At 39.3% G+C, this 21137-nt stretch overlaps 1 protein-coding gene across 5 annotated transcripts in view; it reads left to right on the plus strand.

Moving 5' to 3' along the window:
• ELAVL4 (ELAV like RNA binding protein 4) overlaps positions 1-21137 on the plus strand; it is a 147531-nt gene that overhangs the window by 35047 nt on the left and 91347 nt on the right. For 2 of the 5 annotated variants that reach the window (XM_040470179.1, XM_040470185.1), the window contains exon 1: positions 19444-19467. The exons of 1 other annotated variant lie outside the window; for it this stretch is intronic. In XM_040470179.1, the coding sequence (XP_040326113.1) occupies positions 19465-19467 (3 nt within the window). In that variant the 5' untranslated portion in view covers positions 19444-19464. Of the gene's footprint in view, positions 1-18858; positions 18978-19350; positions 19468-21137 lie in introns of those variants that run through there. 2 more of the 5 variants (XM_040470181.1, XM_040470178.1) reach the window with 2 other exon arrangements.

Below are 21137 nucleotides of genomic sequence, written 5' to 3' on the forward strand. Positions count from 1 at the left end.
ATGTTCATGCCTTCCACTCCAGTACTTTCCATTGTTTCTCTTCTTACAATCTCCAGAGAAACATATTTTACAACTTTCATTATGAATAGCAAACAACATACATCTTCTGGATTGTATTTTTTTTTTTTAATCTTAGCTATAATCCATCAAGTGAATATCTAGCTGGCTCATTTGGTAGAACATGCCACTCTCAATCTCGGGGTTGTGAGTTCAAGCCTCATGTTGGTCATAGAGACTACTTAATTTAAAAAAATTTTTAAATAACCCATTGAGGATAAATATATTTTTATTTTTGTGAATTTCACCTTAGTGATACAACTTAAACTATAACCACCTGAAATAGACACTGAACTTTGCATGTGAAAGTTGCTATGGCCAGAATTGTGTCCCTCTAAGATCTATATGTTGAAGCTCTATCCCTCCAATGTGACACTATTTGGAGATAGAACTTTTAGGAAGCAATTAAGGTTAAATGAGCTCATAAGAAAAAAAAAATGAGCTTATAAGAGTGGGGTCCTAATCCAATAGGACTGATGGCCTTATAAGAGAGAGATCTTTCTCTCTTCCATGTGAGCACACAGTCAACACGAGGCAGTCACATCTGCAAGCCAGGAAGAGCATCCTCTACAGAACCTATGGCACCCTGATCTTGGACTTAGAGCCTCCAGAACTGTGAGAAAAGAATTTTCTGTTGTTTAAACCATGCAGTCCATGGTATTTTGTTGTGGCAATACAAGCTGACTAATAGAACAGTTTTATCGCCTTATTAAATTCTGGTTTCTAGACCCAATAGACCCAGGATACCCTGGATACCTTTTGTGTGTTTGGGTTGTAAGCACTTCAGAACACTTGCTTTACTTGTAAGAAATAGCTTTTTGTTGACTGGAAATACCTTCGCTCACAAATTGAACTGGTGGATGGAACTTGGCCTGTCTTCTGCTCAACCAGGAATAAAGTATGCATTAGCATTGTGATGTCACTGCAGCCAGAGGTCTTTGCTGGGCTGGGAACTCAGTTCTTGGCTCCTGAAATCACTTAATTAAAGGCAAATGCACATAATACCTAAACAGCACTACTGCACTGGTTTTGTTTTCCCTGCCATGCTGAGTTATTCGTTAACATTTGCGTAAAGCATCTGAATCATAGAATCTTTTTAGGAGGTCATCCAGCTCATCCTTTTCTCTGTAGACTAATTCTTCCACAAGCATCTGTAGCAAAATTCTGAGCCTCTGATCGTCCCCACTGCAGAGTTGGTGCCCTTGCCTTGATTCAGCTGATGTAAAAATTGAAAACAAATATTTAACAATGCAACCTTGGACAAAGTATGACATCTGAAAATGCATGGCCTTATGCCTCATAAAGTTCTTAAAATAAAAGAAAGCCACCTGCTGGTCTTTAGGTCTTAGCTGGGTAGTAATGCTACTTACACAATGTTAGCCACTGAATGTCCTCCACCTGTTGGGATGGTCAGGCTCCTTAGATCACTCAGGGCACTAGAAACCAGGAAACAATAAAGGGCACCCACCCACATAGCCAACCAGTACCTCTTACATCTTCCCACAGACCCTGTTCTCCAAATGTTAGAGGGTAGAATAATCAGTTAAACCTTGGTGAGCATCAGCGATACTTCAGATCCATTCAAATGATTGTGTTTGGTTCTGACTCAGGGTTGGCAGTTACTCTGTAGAGTAGGCTGGGTGCAGCGAGAGCCCCATTTCACAGCTGATGATGCTGATCCAGAGCAAGACTTGAGGGCTCCACAGCAAAGGAATTGAGTGACACTGCTACTACGAACCACACTGAAAATTAACCAGCCCCACAAGGATTATCTGGCACACTGCCAGGCACTGGAATAAAGAGGAGTATCAGCTATGGTCCCTGCCTGGCCTTGCAAAACTCTTAAATGTAGTGGGAAAGAAAGATCCATAAACTGGTCATAACAGTGGGAAAAGTACTGCAGTGTTGGAAAGGAAGCAGAGGAGGCTATGAGGCAGGGCAGAGGACACCTAATGCAGATTCTTAAAAGGTGGTCAACCTAAGTTAAAAAGATAAGGTATCGTTACTTTGGAAGGTTTTCCTTTTGATTCTAAGATGATCTTCATAGCTTCTAATGCGATTAAAAAAAATTACGACTTTTGATATACATTGGCTTTCCAGTATTTTAAGAACTTTGGGGGGCGCCTGGGGGGCGCAGTCGGTTAAGCGTCCGACTTCAGCCAGGTCACGATCTCGCGGTCCGTGAGTTCGAGCCCCGCGTCAGGCTCTGGGCTGATGGCTTGGAGCCTGGAGCCTGTTTCCGATTCTGTGTCTCCCTCTCTCTCTGCCCCTCCCCCGTTCATGCTCTGTCTCTCTCTGTCCCAAAAATAAATAAACGTTGAAAAAAAAAAAAAAAAGAACTTTGGTAGACATAGGGCCATACATTTTTTAAAATTTTTTTCATGTTTACTTATTTATTTAGAGGGAAAGAGACAGAGCACAAGTAGGGGAGGGGCAGACAGAGAGGGAGAGAGAGAATCCCAAGCAGGCTTTGTCAGCACAGACCCCAACATGGAGCTCAAACCCACAAACTGTGAGATCATGACCTAAGCTGAAATCCAGAGTTGGTTACTTGACTGACTGAGCCACCCATACATTTTTAGATCTTAGACTTTGTCCAGGGTTGGGCTGTTAAATATTTGTTTCCAATTTTGACATCAGCTTCATTTGTCAGCACAAGGGCACCAGCTCTGCAGTAGGGAAGATGAGAGGCTGAGAATTTCAAACTTTTTGGAACTTTGATTCAATTTCAACATTCCCTTGGGTGTTCGGGTGTTGGCTTTTTTTTTCTTTTTTTTTTGTGGGGGGGAGCATGAGTGGGGGAGGGTAGAGGGAAGAGAGAGAATCTTAAGCAGGTTCCATGACCAGCTTGGAGGCCGACACGGGGCTCAATCTCACAACTGTGAGATCATGACCTGAGCCGAAATCAAGAGTCAGATGTTTAACCAACAGAGCCACCCAGGCTCCCCGATGGGTGTCAGCTTTTAAAAAACACCTTTCTTTTTCACCCTTCCTGTAGTCAGAATGGGCTGTAGGGGCACATTTTCTCAGCAGATGCCACCAGGTATGGGAAGGATGAGGCCAGGTGCAGGAGAACATAGCAGTTTGCTAAGGCCTCCTGCAGAAGAACAGCCAGATGGGGAAACCCAGTGTCCAAAGGACTCAATTGTTTAAGAGTCATGAAAACACCTGGCATTTGGAGTCCTAGCATGGCAAGCATAATAACAGGGATTCTGAGGTTGGTGTTTGAGGATCAGAGAGGCAGGTGGAGGTTGTGAGGTCTGTTCACAGAAGCCAGTTGGTAGGTTCAGGTGCTGAAATCAGTGGGAAATGGCTGAGCCCAAGCATACTTGAGTTATATACATCAACTTGCGTGAGTATCTGTTTCTGCCTGTTTAAAATGGTGGTGATTCCATTTCGTAGCGTTATTGTAAGAGATAAATGAAGTTTACATGCTTAAGGAGACTGGTTCTTGAGAGAATGTGGCCTTCCCCACCTCTCCTTCCTTCCCATATCCTCTTCCCCTGCCTTCCTGCACTACTCCTTTTCACTTTTCAGGAGCTAATAGTACATAGCTAATAGTACATATGTTCTATACAAAGTATAGATCATACTAATATCACTAAGGCTTCTAAGAGAGATGATGATACAGTAACTACTAAGACACTTACTTAGTCTGGTGTTGCCACTTAAAAAAAACGGATGAAAGGTCTCTGTCAGACTATGAATTATTGTAGCAAACAGCCTTCAAATCTCAGTGGCTTAAGGCAGTTAAGGAACTTCTCACTCATATCTCATATCACAGTTCAGATGGGTCTGCAGGAGGCCGTGCTCTACATGGTCATTCATGGCCCTGGGCCCCCTCCGTCTAGTGGCTCTGCTCTCCTTTCAGCCTCAGAGTTCAGCATTGTACCCTCTGCATCTACTCTAGTAAAAGGAGGAAACAGAAGAAGCAGCACCATACAGAAGTTGTTAGGGGACCAGGCCTGGAAGGATGCACATCACTTCCACCCACATTCCAATGGTCAGATCTCAGTTACTCAGCCACACTGTAGTCTAGCTGGGTGGCCAGGCAGAAAAGGAAACAGGATGGATACATGGTGGTCCCTGCCCTATAGTCAGAGCTAACCCCAAGTTGGGCAAATGATTAGAACAGTAGTGAGCTCCCTTTCACTGAAGCTATGTAAGCAGAGTTTGATGAACCCTTTTTTGGAGTGTCCTGCGGGGTGGGATGGGACATGTTCAAGCTAGAAGAATACAGAGGACATTTCTCTGTCTGTTCTGAGATCCTGTAATTCAGTAAAGCAGCAGAGAATTAAAGCCGAATTACCCAGCCGAATTTCCGGTGCCTTAAACTGAGTTCTTGGATTAGAAATAGAACATTGAATTTCATTTCATAAATTGTTCTTCCAGCTTGACGTATTGGAGATTTTTAGCACGCACACTCACACCTGGCTACCCGCCACCTTCTGCCATTGCAGATACGCTTACAGGAAACCGTAAGTGGATCTGCTTTTGATGCTGGCAGCATCTTACTAAAATGCTTTTGCTGGCATCATGGAACAGGAGCAGAATTCAGCTGGGACCAATAATGAGGCTATTTAGAAAGTTCTTTCCTCCACCCCCTGACAAGGCAGATGTGGTGGGGATTTTTCCACTCCCATTCTGTCGATGGTGGCCGAAATTAGTTCAAGGCCATCAAAAATGTTTAGACCTGGAGAGTTGAAGCCCCAGACCCACAAAAAGGACAAATTCTTATTCTTCTGTCTAGCAAGAGAATAAGAAACTCATCCCAGAGACTCCTAGCACAGAGGTTTGTCACCTATTTGTTCTGTTAGCAGACCTAGAAAAAGCACAGCCATGTGTCAGATTAGAAGGAAGGAAGTATTGGCTTAAATTAAAAATATCTCCAGATAATATGATGTGGCTGATGCTCCCCCCCCCCCCCGCCCACCAAAATTGAAGCAACTTTTTATTGTAAGCATTTTCACTTCTTTCATCTCATTTGAAACTCCCGGTCATTTTTGCGTGAGGTAGGGATTTCATGCTTTATCCCAATTTAACAGATACAACTAATTGAGGTCCAGAGAGATTAAGTGACTTCATTTAAGATTAAGGGACTTCAGGATTGGTACCCAAATCTCTACACTTACAAATTCCTTCACTAGACCACATGAGGTTATATAAGCTGATGCTCTTTTGCGGGGAGGGGGGCAACACACAAACTCATAACTGAGTCCATCTGTATGTTGATCCATTCATCCATCTGTCCATCCACAAACTCCATGCCAGGCATTGTGATTGAGATACAAAGATGAATGAAGGTCTTTGCTTTCAACAGATTCATAACTTAGTAAGGGAGATGGACCTATAGATAAATAAATGATGGATACAATTAAGTATATAGACAGAGTACAATGGGTATATATGTGGGGAAGGAGCAGGGTTAGACACACAGTGAAAGCATGGTCAGTTTTTCCTAGGGAGTTCAGGGATGGTATCACAAAGGGGGCCACATTTGAGCTGAATCTTAATGACCATCACATATACAAGGCGTATAGAGGCATCCCAGTTAGGGCACAAGCTGGTGCAAAAGCATAGAAGCTTAAGAGAATGTGTGTGATCCATGTAAGGATATCCTGGCATATTTGGGGATGGTTTTGGAAAGTGGTAAACCCCAGGGGGCAGCCTGGCCATATTGCTGGGCTAAAGTGAAGGTTGATGTTCTCTAATACTTGTGTTCACCCTAGTTTCTGGGTCCCTTGTTGACATCTCAATTCTCAGAACTTAGGGAATGTTTTGAGTCTGATCCACACAATCGAGTCCTTGATTATGTACCGTCTTGTTCTTGATTATGTACCGTCTTGTCTTGTTCTGTCCCTGTTGTCATCAATAAACCTGGCCTCCCAAGTCTGATTATAAATGCTCAAAGATCCTGAACCATATTACATTCTTGCCACATTGCCATCCCAGTGCTAAGAACAGTATTTTGTGGATGCCAAGAGATTGCTTGGTGTTTTTAAAATGTTCAGCAATCAAGCAGTGAGCTCAAGGGAATGTTAGTAGCTATGGCATCGTGAGAAGGAAAGCATGTGGACTTCAGTTCAGTTGGGTAACCCAGCACTGTGTCAGTCCTGGGGCACATAGACAAAGACAGGTTGTTTCTCAAAGAGCTCACAGTCTTTTTTTCTTTGATTTTTTTTAACATTTATGCATTTTTGAGTGAGAGAGAGAGCACGAGCGGGAGAGGAGAAGAGAGAGAGGGAGAACCAGGATCTGAAGCAGGCTCCAGGCTCTGAGCTGTCAGCATAGAGCCCAACGTGGGACTCAAACCCACCAACTGCAAGATCATGACCTGAGTTGGATGAAGTCGGTTACAAAATTGGACACTTAGTAACCGACTGAGCCACCTAGAGGCCGCAAGAGCTCACAGTCTTGAATGGAAGGCAGCCATTGCAATTCCATGAGGAATGGAGTAATCTGGAGAACAAGTTCTATGAGAAGTCAAAAAAGAAACTACTAATTCTTTCTGAGGAAATTTGGGAAGCTTGTCTGCCCTCAGTTCAGTGTAAACTCTCAAGGCAGGGGGTTTGTGTGCCTTCTTTAATGTTAATTCTTTAGTGTCTGGCACATAGTAGGTTCTTAGTAAATATTTGCTGAATGAATTAGTGGGAATTAATACTTTAACTTTATTTTGCAGGATGAGTAGGGGTTCACTAAGCAGAAGAAGAAGGGAGGTATTGTGTTCCAGACAGAGAATAGCTCATACAAAGATACATACATAAGTGTGCATCTTTATTTACCTAAGTTATTTCCCTAAATATAATTCCAGAAGGGATTCTTGAAGAGTATGGATATCAATGGGATTTCTTGTCCTTGGACAGTGCTGGTTTATGCCTGTTGTCTTGGTGTAATTATTAATAGAGCCTCCTTGCACTCTAAAAAGTGTCTGAATTTAACCAAAAGAAGGAGAGGTCCTTTGTCTTAAGCATCAGTCAAGAAAAGTAGTTGATGTAGAAGGGTCCACTACTAGATTTCAGAGGCACTAATTCAGTTCTTATTCAGCAGATATTTATTGAATGTGATTCTCTTCTGGGTACTCTAGGGACCCCTAAGGATGAAGAAGGCATGATTTTGCCTTTATTTTAAAGTGATGATTGTACATATTCTTTCCTGCTAATAGATGATTGTGAAAATAGCACAGTAAACACTCTGAATGTTTGTTGAATGGTTATAATGAGTCAATGTATATTATTTAACCTCTCTCTGTCCTCATTAGTTGTCTTTATCTGTCAATGTAGGGTTAACAATCACAGTACCTACTTTATAGGATTATTGTGATATTAAGTGAGTTAATACATGTAAAGAGCTAATACTAATTCCTGACATAGTAAGTGCTCAGTAGATAGTAGTTGTTATGTAAAGCCACTTTGCAAATGGAGGAAAGCTACCTATAGCTCTCTGCAGCTTAAAAAGGAGAAAAGCAACTATTTGGAAGCTTTGTTTAGGGAAAGTTTCATTTGTTAATCTATTCATCCATCATTTATTATGAATCATATATGTTCCCCACCCTTTAAGGAGTTCAAGCTTAGTAGGAGAAACAGACATGCAAGAGAAGACTTTGAACTTATATACATTTGTGTTATGAAATAATGTCCTATCAACATGTACAGTTAGAGGTCTGCTGACACACCTTCACTGGAAATCTCAGCAGAAGAGGGATGGACTTTGATTAATATTAATCAAGGAAGCAATGTGGTTAAAATGGAATTTTAGAAAGGTCAGTGTGTCTGGCTAATGGGGTTCAGTCAAAATTGGAGGTAAGGATATGTTGATAAAAATCTAGGAGAGAGATGCAGAGATTTGAATCAAGCAAATAGCAGTGGGTATAAGAAAAGTTAAGGAGATAGATCTACACAACTAAGTGGTTCTCAGGACTCTTGAGAAGCTTACAGATAACTTTTCTTGACTAGAGAGAGATATCTTGAAGGACAAGAGCAAGACACCAGGTCTATTTTCTAAGCCCGCTCTGGGTACTTGTGAAACCTGTGTTGTTAACCTTGTGTGTCCTCACTGTCACCATTGTTACACCATTGTTGAACTTTGTGTAATTGAAGAATGATTGGGAAACAGATTAATTGGGGAGATTTAAGGTAGGTAGAAAGTAGGAGAGGAGTAAGCACTTTTATCCTGTGTGCTTGAGGAACCCCAGAAACTGAGGCATTATGCTTGTAATCTTGGATAGCAATTACCAAATGCTTTGAATTAGATGTACTAGAGGAGGAGGCTTGGGCCTAAGGGTGGTCTCATTGGTGCTAGAACCCAGGTCTTTTGATTCCCAATTAACTTTTTTCCTACTGCACTATAGACTGGATGAGACTAGATTTACACTAGACTATATTGGTTTAGTGGGACCCACTCTTTTCCCAACCAGGAGAGCAGTACTGTTTTATTTGTTTATATATTAAGAATTCTAATAAGCTTTTACTTAGATAAAAATCACTTACTGGGAAAAAAACCTTGAAAGTAAATCCTCTGGAGTTAGAAACCAGCTAAATAGCCTGCTACTCCTATAGTGCAGAAATGTTGACTCTTGACTCTCCTTTTAAACTAATTACACATATATATTATATATATAAATTATATATATATATACATACATATATACAAATGTATATACATACACATATCCCCCATAATGATGTAATTTCATACATGCATACATATACATACACACATTAAATATTAACTGTTATTATTCATATAGGCAGTAACATTAAAGAATATTTAGAATACGTTATTAATTCTCTCAAGCACTTGCACATCCTAGAGTTCTTCCAGAGTCCTGATTGTGTAGAGCATGGTAATGTGGGCAAATGATGAATTCACACTCCAGGCTGCAGCAGTATCCTCCTCTTTTCCATGCCTTTCACATCATCCAAGACTTATTGGAGTTCTCTGCAACTGGTACTTCTCCAGCTATGGAAGCACAGATTCAGTGTGCAAACTCTCATATTATAGCCATTAAATGAGGTTGCAGACAGAGCATTGCCATCTCTAGTAGTAAGACAGTGGTCTTTGTTGAAAGCTCATGGCTTCAGCTCGATGGATTTGTCCTGAAGAATAACTTCCACTTTAGAGTTTCTGATTTTAGTCATTTGAGGATTTCCAGAGGGATAAAGACCTTACTTTGGTAGAGATTTCTCACATAAAAAAAACAGTTCTCTGGAGGGGTGGATTCCAAAAGTTAAGGTTTTTTTGGAGTCCTCTTTGGTACTCATCTATTTTTTTTTCATTTTTTAAATTTTATTTAAATCCAGGTTAGTTAACATATAGTGTAATAATGATTTCAGGAATAGAATTTGGTGGTTCATCACTTACATATAACACCCAGTGCTCATCCCAACAAGTGCCCTCCTTAATGCCCATCGCCCACTCAGCCCTACCCCCCACCCAGCACCCCTTTAGCAACTCTGTTTGTTCTCTGTATTTAAGAGTCTCTTTAATGGTTTGCCTCCCTCTCTGTTTTTATCTTACTTTTCCTTCCCTTCCCCTATGTTCATCTGTTTTGTTTCTTAAATTCCACATGTGGAATTCTTAAATTCCACATGAGTGAAATCATACGATATTTATCATTCTCTGACTGACTTATTTCTAAGACAAACCATTTCTTTTTTAATGTTTATTTTTGAGAGAGAGAATGCAAGCAGGGGAGGGGCAGAGAGAGAGGGGGACAGAGGATCCGAAGCAGGCTCTCCTGATAGCAGAAAGTCCTGTACAAGGCTCAAACTCACGAACTCGTGAGATCATGACCCGAGCCAAAGTCCAACCCTTAACCAACTGAGCCACCCAGGCGCCCCTAAGAGAAACTCTATTTTAACCTGCCATGTGATTATGTTCATTTTACTTTAGCAGATATTTACTGAGCACAAACTACAAGACAGCCAATGCGCTCAACTGGAGGGAAACAAAGACACATAAGAACAGCCCTTGCCCTGGAGTATCTTTTTGTTTCTTTTTTTAGTTTATTTATTTTGAGAGAGTGTGCATGTACCTGTGTGTGAGCAGGAGAGGGGCAGAGAGAAAGGGAGAGAGAATCCCAAACAGGCTCCACATTAACAGCGCAAAGGCGTATGCAAAGGCGTATGCAAAGGCGTATGCAGGGCTCAATTCCAGGAACTGTGAGGTCATGACCTGAGCTGAAATCAAGAGTCAGAACCTTAGCTAACTGAGCCACCCAGGTGCCCCACCCTGGAGTATCTTGAAAGCAGCTCAGGGAAACAGACCTGTAAACAACTGTGATGGTGGAGGCAGGAAGAATAAGCTGCTATAAAAGCTCAAATAATGAATCAGCTCATTTTGCTTTGTGAGGTTGAAGCCTTGAAGGATGAATGTGATTTTCCAGGGAGAGAATGCATTTCACATGGAAGAAATAGCAGGAACAAAGGCATGAGGTAGAAGGGCCAAGCAACATGGGAGAATAGACTGGCATGTCTAGAGCTGTATATATGGGAGGGAATGTCCCAAAGGACTCAGAAAGCTTAAATGAAGACCAGATTGCAAAGAGCCTTGAATTCCATGTTGAATAATTGGACTTGATATAAGCAGTGAGGATCATGGAAGGTGTTTTAGGCAGTAGAAGAAAAAAACATAGCTTGAGCGAAATAGAAGTGACAGTATTTGATTCTGTTTAATCTAAAAAAACAGTTTCATGTGTTTCTACCTAATGCTAAAAATATTTAGCATCTTTGAGTATGTAACAGCATTTCCTATACCCTATAATAATACATGCTTTATGTGTATTTTTTCACTTAAGCCTCACACCTTAGGCATTATTATTGTCCCATTTTGAACATGATGACACTAAAACTCAAAGAGAATCTTTAAACTTGATCAAGGTCCTGGTCAAAGCTTGCAAGTTTAAAAATTTTTTTTTCAACGTTTTTTATTTATTTTTGGGACAGAGAGAGACAGAGCATGAACGGGGGAGGGGCAGAGAGAGAGGGAGACACAGAATCGGAAACAGGCTCCAGGCTCTGAGCCATCAGCCCAGAGCCCGATGGGGGGCTCGAACTCACGGACCGCGAGATCGTGACCTGGCTGAAGTCGGACGCTTAACCGACTGCGCCACCCAGGCGCCCCTGCAAGTTTAATGATTTTAACCAACTGTCTCTAGTTCTGTATTTTATTAAAATAACTTTGGTCACCAGACTGGATATCGGAGGAACATAATACCAACCTGGCTCTTCATTTGAGACAGATTTTAGAATCCTCAAAAGCTTCACTTCCCTTTAGCCATCATTCTTACACTTTAATGTCAGTTGAAAATCTGAGTTAACCTTACCAAAAATTTTGTTTGCTAATTAAAAACTATTTATTTATAGACTCTGACATATTAGAGCTGGCAGGGACTTCAGAAATCGCCTAGTTTCAGTTCTTATTTAATCAAGAAGATTCTGGTCCAAAGAGGAGAGTGATTTGCCCAAGGTCATAGAATTATTAGTGGTAGAGATGGAACTGGCCTTGAGGTCTTCTGGCTCCTTCTTGTATATTCCCTAGTGATTTAAAATGGATCTTACTTTCAGGAACACACATCAAGCACCTACTGTGTATAAAGGTCATTGCTCTAGGCACGTCCTTCAGTAACACCCTGACACGTGGAAACATATAAAACTTCATGTCAGGTGAATGGTACGGTTTTGTTATCTACTGATACCAAGTAAAAATACGTCTTTTCTCTGTCCACATCATGGAATTGGCACACATAGATCAATAGTGAAGATGTTCATTGTTCTAAGCCCTTGTGCATTTTGTGCCCCGAGGGACCCATGTGCTAATAGACAATAAACAAATTTCAAGCAGAAGTTTATATATTATTTGAATTATGAAAACTTTAAGATGACAAAAGAGCTTCAAAATTTTTGAACAAGATAAAAGTTTTAATGATAGGCATAACATATATGACATGAACATTTTATATCCCTAAGGGTTCTTGATGGTTAGCAAAACCTTTTGCAAGCCTTCTCATTTCACTGACAATGTAAAAACAATTAAATGTGATGATTATTTGATATCCCATCATCCAGTTTATAGACAATGAAGTAAACAAAGTAAGTATTGAATAATAAAATCAGTAAGTACCTGTTTGTAAAGTTGGAATTTTCTTTCTATATTTTTCTTTAAACTGTCCATAGAATCTTAGGTTACATATAATAAATATAGTTTGTAAAACCCTGATGTAGGTTTTAAAAACTGTGATTTAAGTTGTTCACTGTTCTCAGTAGGGAGCAAACCGAATAGTGAGGTCAATATCAGTAACCCTTTTTAAAGAACTTAAGTATAATTTCTGTAATAACCTAGGATTAATGGTGACTTGATAAAATAAAAGTTATGTATTTGTGAATAATTTCAGAGTAAGACCAGGGCTTTTCCAGAGACTGAAATTTCACAGGAGCCCAGCATCATTATGGTTACCACATAATATCATAAAGAAAAGTTAGCGTGAAATAGATATTTGTAGCCTACAAGGCTTTGGGTGCTGTAATGTTAAAACATCTGTTCAAAAACCTTACATTAAAAAAAATACTCATCTTCATTAAAGATGTGATCCTTTTCAAGGAGGTATTTTGAACTTGAAGCTGCTGTTGCTAAGGGGTTGCTAAGGGAAATGAGCTACTCAGCACTAATGTGCAACTTTACTCTTCTGCTTAAAAGTAGTTAAATCATTCCCCCAGCTTCAGAGTCAGAGAAGAGAACTAAAAAGGGTCAAGTGGAGAGTTGCCTCTTTCTGACAGGTATATAGCATGCCTCTCTTGTTTTTCATGGTTTTTCTTCATCTCCCACAGAGAATGGAAGCAACTTTCTTGGGCATAAAAAGGGTGAAAAGGTAAACAAGACTGCTGTGCAGGGCAGGGCTTATAATGAATGTAGACTGTTCCTAAGGCAGAAGGAAGTACCTGACCACTGAGAGAAATGCAGCTGCTGATGAGCAACCTCAGGAAAGGGCTTTTTATAATAACCCTGCATTAAGGGTGACTTGAAAGAGAAAGTTGTTTATTAATGAATAAAGTACCAAACAATTGTGTCCTAAGCATTTGGTTTTAAAGTTTTTCTAAAATATTTGGAACCAATTATTTCTGTTCTTTTACCGAGTGCCCACTATGTTCTAGGTACTGATGTTCTTCGTGCTGGGATGATAAGGCAAACAACATGCAATTTCTACCCTGCAAGCTCACAGTAGAGTGTGAAAATAAAAAAGAACTATAATTCATTGAATACAATCTGTAATAAAATTGTTTGAAAATTGTTGACATTTAGAATTATGCTCAGAGTTGAATTTTTGATAAAATTTGGAAAATATTTGGAAAGATTAATGTCTTGGGGCTTTAGTAGACAAGTCCATCTGAGGATCAGGCACTCTTTCCTCCACTACCAGAGATGGAGGAAGGAATAGCACACACACAAAATTATAGCAGGCAAAAACATGACCTTGGTAATTCTCATAGGACCAGGATTCTATCATCACCTGGTGGCAGAATACTGAAATTGCCAGCATAGGTTAGGTTTTTTGTTCTTGGGTTTGGTTTGGTTTTTTACTGTTATTGTTATACTGTCAGCAGATATCAATGACATTACTTTGAATGTTAGTTTCTGAATATATAATAACATAGAGAATAAGACTTAAATTTCTCTAGATCTACACTCTTCTATATAAGGTAGTATTTATAGTGAAGAGTGTGGATTGAGATTGGATATGTATAAATATGCCTCTTACTAGCTGTGTGATCTTGAGCAAATCATTTAAATTCCCTAATGTTTAGTTTCCCTATTGGAAATCTCAGAGTTATGAGATTAAATGAGATTTATAGGCAAAGTGTCTAGTGCAATGTTGGACACAGAGTAGATGTGCCATAACTATTAATTCCTATTCTTTTTATGAAAGTACTTACTGAATAAAAGGCCTGCTCTCCCACAGTCATATCATAATATTCCTCTTTTTATAAGTTTAAAAATATGGAAGAGATTGGAATAGACTTAGAGGAAACCTCAGAGGGGGTCTAGCTACAATGAGCTGGCTGCCAATATCCCCTTCCTTCCATACTCCCCCACCTTTGTTATTATATAAAATATCTGGAATTTTCCTAGACAAATCCTATCATTCTTTAAGCCTAGTATTAGTTCCAGCTTCTCCCCTAAAGGCTTTCCTCATCAATGCAGAAGGCATCCTCACCATCGACTATCCTTCAGTATTTTATTTTGATACTATTCTTTTTATATTCCTTACACTATCAAGATTCATGCATAAATATGAATGTTTCTTTCCCAACCAAACTGTAAGCTTCTTGAAGGTGGGAATTATGACTTGTATTTCTTTTTATTCTTCACACTCAGAATTTAGCACTGAACTTTACCTATTGGACTAAGTCCTAATCTGCAGCAGACATTTTGGTTAGAACTGGAACAGCCCATTCAGCCTTTCTTAGTTATTATTGTCTTATTATTCTCTAAATGTTTTTGAGAGTCTTTGTATCTTCCTCAGCAAGATTGAATTATCTTATAGCTAGGTACTAATTCATACAGTTTTCCTTATTTTCCATATTAATAACAAGTACCATATAGAGTGCTGCCTCTACCAAGCCTATCTGTTTTAGTCTTGGCAGCAAACCTTAAGGGAAGTATTACTGTGCCCATTTTACAGGTGAGGAAAATGAGGCTTAGGCAGCCTAGCATATCTTTTTCCCTAAGATGGTGTTTAGTGCCTCCTAGTTGAATCACATGAAATAGGCCTTGGGATAGTTTTTGAGATGATGTTGAATGGAATCGTTGATCTTTATTCCTTCCTCATAATTGAGTGTTGCCTGGAGCCTGGCTCTGTCCTGTAAGGGGCTCAGGACATCAGAATTCATCCAACCGATGTTTGCTAAGCAGCTACTGTATGTAAGGAATTTTGCCAGATTTGGAAGAAGTAGAGAATTAGGTCTGAATCAGGTACTCATCCTACCTGCTAAAATTTTTTGCTTTCCAGCTTTAATCCTTTGTCTCACTCACTTCAGATTTATAGCCTGGTCATAATGACAGGCTAAATGAGATACATTTTGAGGACATGTTTAGTTAGAAGCACTTCACAAAGAAATCTCTTGGTCACTTTTAGATGAGAAAAAATTACATCTTTTTCTTTCTCTTCTAGTCTGTATCCATCTTCCTCATTCATTCAACAGATATTTATTAAGCATATTCTTCTATGAAGTGATGGAGAGGAAGTCTTACTTTTAGATAAGGAAAACACCTTTCTAGAAGAATGCTTAGATATAACCGTTGTGATTCCTATGATGTTGTGTGAAATTGTGCATATCAAGTGCCTAGTGTAGTGTTCAGTATACAATAGACTGCTGGTAAAAAACAGTTTTTATTTGTACTTTATAAGTCCTATTATTTTATTTCTTCTTCTCCTCCCTCTCCTCTTCTCATCTTCCCTTCCTTCTCCTTCTCCTCCTCCTCCTTCTTCTACAATAGTTTTTTACGATACTCTACATTTTTTCTTTATGTGTAGTTGCAGAATTATGAGTCCAGAATTTTTTTGGAAAAAACTCTTGTGTTGAATTATTTTCTAAACTGTATTAATCTGGTTAAACACTGAATCCTTTGATGGTATGGCTATTCCATATTTATCTGTTCAGTGGCCTTTGATTTGTAAAGATTTATATTTACATGAGGGTATTTTGTTTGTTTCTTTTTTTATTATTTTTAGTGAAGCTCATCTGAGCTGAAATGGAAAGGCCCCAAATCCTTTAATGCAGGGATCTTCAGAAATCTCTGTGTGTTTGCACATTGACCCTGTTGAGTTTTCTTAGGCTGTGATGAAGAATATAACAGTGAAAAGTCCAGACAAGGACTCCACCTAAATTAGATTTTTTTTTTTTTATAAATGTGTATTTACCTTTTTCAGAATTTTGTAAGTAAGGCAGTTTTCTTGTCCTTTAAATTTTCTTTCCCAGAAAGACATCCTAGTGCTTTAAGGGAATGGTCAAAGACACTTTTGAAAAAGCGTACCTTAATTCTGAAAAGAAATCTTCTGCTTTCAGCTGCTTTTCTAGCATAAGGCATAGGAATGGAAAGAAAATGGGAAGATCAAGTGTGAATCAACCCAGAGGTTGGTTTACCTGCACAGGTGAACTCTAGGCAATTTAAGTGGACTAGACATCCATTTGTCACATTTTCCTACACAGTGGCATTCTTGTAGCTCTTTCCTGCAATCCATAGTAGACAAAACTACTTAGGAAAGAGAAAAGCATCATACGGTCAGGTCATATATCTCTAAGAGAACATCGACAGTGAATTCCAAGACTCCATGTCAGTCTGGTGCATTTTTCTTGCCTCTATGGTATGTTTCCATTTTCCTATAAAACTTGATTTAATGTGTTTAACAGGAAAAAGAAAGACAAAACCAGTGCCACAATTCATCAAAGGAAAATTAGGCTTTAAATTTTATCCAAAGCCCTTAAATAGAGTATACCGTTGTCTGGGCATACTGATTGTATTTTCTCTAAAGGAAGAAATGCCAACAGTTTTGGGTCTATTTTTCAAGGGAAGAGGGAGAAGATAACAAGAAATAGCAAGCACTACAGGAAAATGTCAGGTCATAGTCACTGATGATGCTATTTAAATCGTGTGCCATAATCATATTAGGACAGAGCACGTGGAATTCCTGATTTCTGCATGACAGTGAAGAAGGGCCAGCAATTATGTTTGTGTGTGTGTGTGTGTGTGTGTGTGTGTGTGTGTGTCTGTTTGTTATACCTTCCCACCCTATTTTGCTAATTCAATTGAGGTGCAAGAAGAGATAATCCAGATACCCAGAACAGGAGGAAAAAAGTCTGCAGCTGTGCTGGGAGGGACTGGTGTGAAGAGAGAGGCTCAGTCAGACTTGGAGTTTTGTGCTATTGCACGTGAATGCTCTGGAACTGCCCTAATCGACTGCAAATGAGCCGGCTACGGTCATATGGAACAGGTCTGTTTAGCCACATCGCTGGGTAGCATGGCAGATGGTAGACCGTCAATGGGTGGTATTGATTGGCTGGATTTGCCTTAGGGTAACAAGACTATGGTCCTTAAAACCCTGCTTCATCTTATTTTCCTTTGTGTAACTACGTACAGTTGTGGTTTACTCTTCTCACTCCCCAAGCCCCCAATATCTCCCTTTTTCTTTTTTCAAATCAAAAGCCTTTCCTGGTAATCAAAATAGAGAGGTTACCTTGAGATAAACACTCTTTAAATTATCACCAAGGCAAGAAAACTCGGGAATATTTTATTTACTAGGCTGATTACATTTTAATGTTTGAAGAAAGTGACATTTTTTAATTAGTGTTTAAGACATATGGTGAGTGTACAAATTAGCTTATTTCATACAACCAGAATTTGATGAGAGCAACTCCTTCTCATTCCCCAGTTAAAAATTGTCACTTGAAACTTAATATATGCGAGGAGGTTAAATGGTATTAAGCAAGGCAGCCTAGACTTAAACATGAAGGAGACAGTCATTATTGTATGTGGCTAAATATTGCCTGGATGGGCTGGAAAAATACTAGTATCGACATTTGTGTTTGCAAGAGGATGTGTAAATTCTAGGGCATTAATTTTGTCCAGCCAAGAAAACAAAATTCCAGGTATCTGTGTGTGTTGGTTTCTCTTTTAGATACGAGAGAACGTAAAATAGTGCATGCATGATCTTTAATAATATCCTCCTTTAAATCAGGCCATATAACAATATAAGGGATGAGATTTATTTATGTCCAGGTGATTCTTTATCTTTGAACATCCACCCTCCATCACTTGGGGCTTTCAGCTTGGGACATTCTATTTATTCCTGGCAGAGGAGCAAATTAATTGGAATAGAATTGTACAAAGGAGATACCAAGTTAGCTACACATCCAAAATAACACAGGACAGAAATGTTCCACGTTGAGGTGGATCTTAGGGAAAAAGAATAGGACTGAGGAGAGATATGATTCATTTGCTCTTGTGGTCATTTATAGCTATTGGTATAATTGTATTTTTAAAAGAGATGCTTAAGATTTTCTTTCTGTTTTTTTTTCCAGTGTCTTTATGTTTAAGCTTTTGGTTATTTCCTATCATAAAAGACCCTATCAAATAACCTCATGCTTTACTCAGAAGAAAAGTTGTACAACCCTTAAACTCTTTCCTCCATCTTGTATGTGATTCATCCATATGCTCACTTTTGATGGGTTTTTATCACGTGAGTCAATATTCTTCTCTTTTTGCTAAAGGAAAATATTTCCAGGGAGTTTTTGGTCCCTCCCCCACGGCCCTGCTCTGTGTTGATTGCATTTTCCTTGTTCATCCTTTGCTGAATGAAACAAAGCATGTTTGTGTTTCATTCTTCACAATTCTTATTAGAATTGGTGATGGTGTTTTGTTTCCTCCCTATAAGTCAGGAGAAGGAATTTTATTTGTTTATTTTGACAAGATACAGAGAGATACAAGACACGATGCCTATCATGTCACACTGTACACCTAAAAGGCGGGGGCAGGGGTGGGGGGGAACACCACGATCCTTTAAGATGGTTCATTTGAATCTGTGCACTCTACCCACCTGGTGGTTATATAGTGAACTGTTACTTTAAAGAGTAGTTTAAACACCAGCCATGTTTGGGGCAGGCTGCTCTTGCAAAGAGAGCAGTACATATAACAGGAGTCTACTGTGTGTGAGATAAGGGGAAAATTCAGCTCACTGACTAGAGGTTTTAATGTGCGAACTCTAGGGAAATAATATATTGACTGTTCCGTGGCGCGCAAGAAAATTGAAGAACCCTTTGCAGACGGAGTGCTTTGCAAAGGATTCTATCTGTTTCTCTTAAAACAAAATCTGTGGCAAGATGTTTGAAATCAGCAGGACGCTTAATGCTGCTTTGTTAAATAATGAGGTAATATTTTGTCACTTTTTTTCTGGGCAGCATCTGTTTCCCTCCCCCCCCCCCCCTGATTTTTTTCCCCCTATGTTTATGAAGGATTCTTTTTTCTTTTTTTTTTTTCCTCTTTTTTCTTTTTCTCTTTCTTTTTTCTTCTCATGGAAGTCAAGGAATACAATTCACGCTTCCCTTTCTGTTCCTTCCTTTTGGTGCTTTTGGAGAATTTGGTTTGTCTTTTTTATTTGCAGTTTCAGCCGGCTGCTGTTTCCTAGCCCATTGTGCCACGTAAGGCTTCTCCACTGCGCGGAGTAGGTAGTTATTAACGCTGAATTGGCTTCTGGTACAGTCCATCTGGACTCTGTGTGGGAAAGCTGGCTGCCGGCGACTGATGCTGACATATCTGCAACCTTTGGGATGTGTGCATGGTGGCAAGGGGCTGACTGATATGAGATTACTTCTTTTAAGGGAAATTGTTATTAATGAGTCAAGAAACTGCTCATTTATGGTAAGAGGGATACAGCGGCACTGGCAGCCCCACAGCTCTGGGATATCATTTTTAGGTTGCCTTAGCTGCCTGAGTGAGACAAGTTTCTTTCTGTGGTGGTGGAGGATTGTGGCAGAAAAAAAAATCATGCATGACTGGGAGACTCGCCTGCCTGATTCTTGAGATAATATATTGAGAATCTGTTGCTTTACAAATGTCACACCACTGATGGAGCGGTCAGCCCCTCACTCTGAAAGATGAATGGTACTATTGGAAATGCAATAATAAGGTTGACTTTTCCCAACAATAGGATTCTGCCTTTGTCTTTAGAGAAAAGGCCTCTGAGGACATTTGTGCATTTGTTTGAGGATTCCGTTGAAAGACTTTAGAGTGGAGGTTTTTTGGAGAAGTAATCAATATACAAAGTGCATGGATTTTTTTAGCCTAGCACAACCAGCTAATTATTTATATTGTAATATACAGTTCCTGTTTCAGAAAAGTGGCCAGAACATCTTTTGATATACCTACTGTTGATTGATACCTAAGTGTGCTGAGATTAGTAAGGAAGGGAGAGAATGCTTTTAAGACATTCTGACTCTTATAACCTCCAGAGAGATACAAAGTAAAGATTTTGTTCTGGAGCGGAGCTGTTTTCATTTGTGTTTTTCAGCATTGTGTTCATGGTTTTCTTTTCACAATATTTTGATATTGATAGGATTCATTCAGAGTTTCTGTTGTTGATTTGGGGCACCTGTACCTTCCCTGTGTCTGTATGCTGAGCTCTTTAGAACACTTAACCTATGAATTCGTCCCTAGAACACAGTTCAACAGATACTATAGTACTGTTGTGACTTGTAGGACTCTGTATATTTGCTGGAGAAATTATTTTAAAAGTTTACTTAGACCAGTATTGTTTCACCATAACTATTGTTACCATTTTAACATTTCTACTTTTCTCTTTCATGTATTTTTATTTCGAACAGCTGAATGTATCATAGAGTGTACCCAGCACATACCGTTTTGTGATGTATCTGTATTTTTAAAAGTGTGAATATGTACATTTGTGTGTGTGTGTGTGTTCATGAAATAGTAGCTGGGAAAAAACAGTTTTAATTTTTTTTAATATAAAGGTCATTTTCTTTTCTAACAATTTTTCATGGGCCCGTCTTTTCTTGGACTTTGAAGCCCAGAGTGTAGCATGATTTTCGGCCTCTATTTCTATTCTGCCCAGTCCCGTCTTGCTGTCAACTACAGCCAAAGATTTAAAATAATGTTGAATTATTTCCTTAGTAATACTTGTTACCTCTGTGTATTCATTGAGGAACAAATTGACTAAATTGTGAATTAAATAAATAGCAGTAATTTAGCCTTTTGGATAGAAGTAAAGCAGAAACTCTTCAGGTAAGCCACTTTAAAACCCAAACCAGAACAAATTACTATCCTATTGGAAGACTGGTGTCGCAGAGGTTATGACATGTGTAACATGGGCAGACAAACTGTATACATCACCACACACTTGCTAAATAGCTCTTTGCAAGTCTTTCAAGGGGCCAAAGATAAAAGACATCTTTTGAAGGAGAGAAGCAAAATCACGTGTTCAGTTAAGCAAGATGAGCCCTCTGCACCGGTTATGAAATGATGCTGTTGTCAAAAGCATGTTTTACCATTCTCTATAGCAGTAGTGAAAGCAG

This window comes from Herpailurus yagouaroundi, unplaced genomic scaffold (assembly GCF_014898765.1).
Source record: "Herpailurus yagouaroundi ecotype Mexico unplaced genomic scaffold, PumYag 77, whole genome shotgun sequence".
Taxonomy (NCBI): domain Eukaryota; kingdom Metazoa; phylum Chordata; class Mammalia; order Carnivora; family Felidae; genus Herpailurus; species Herpailurus yagouaroundi.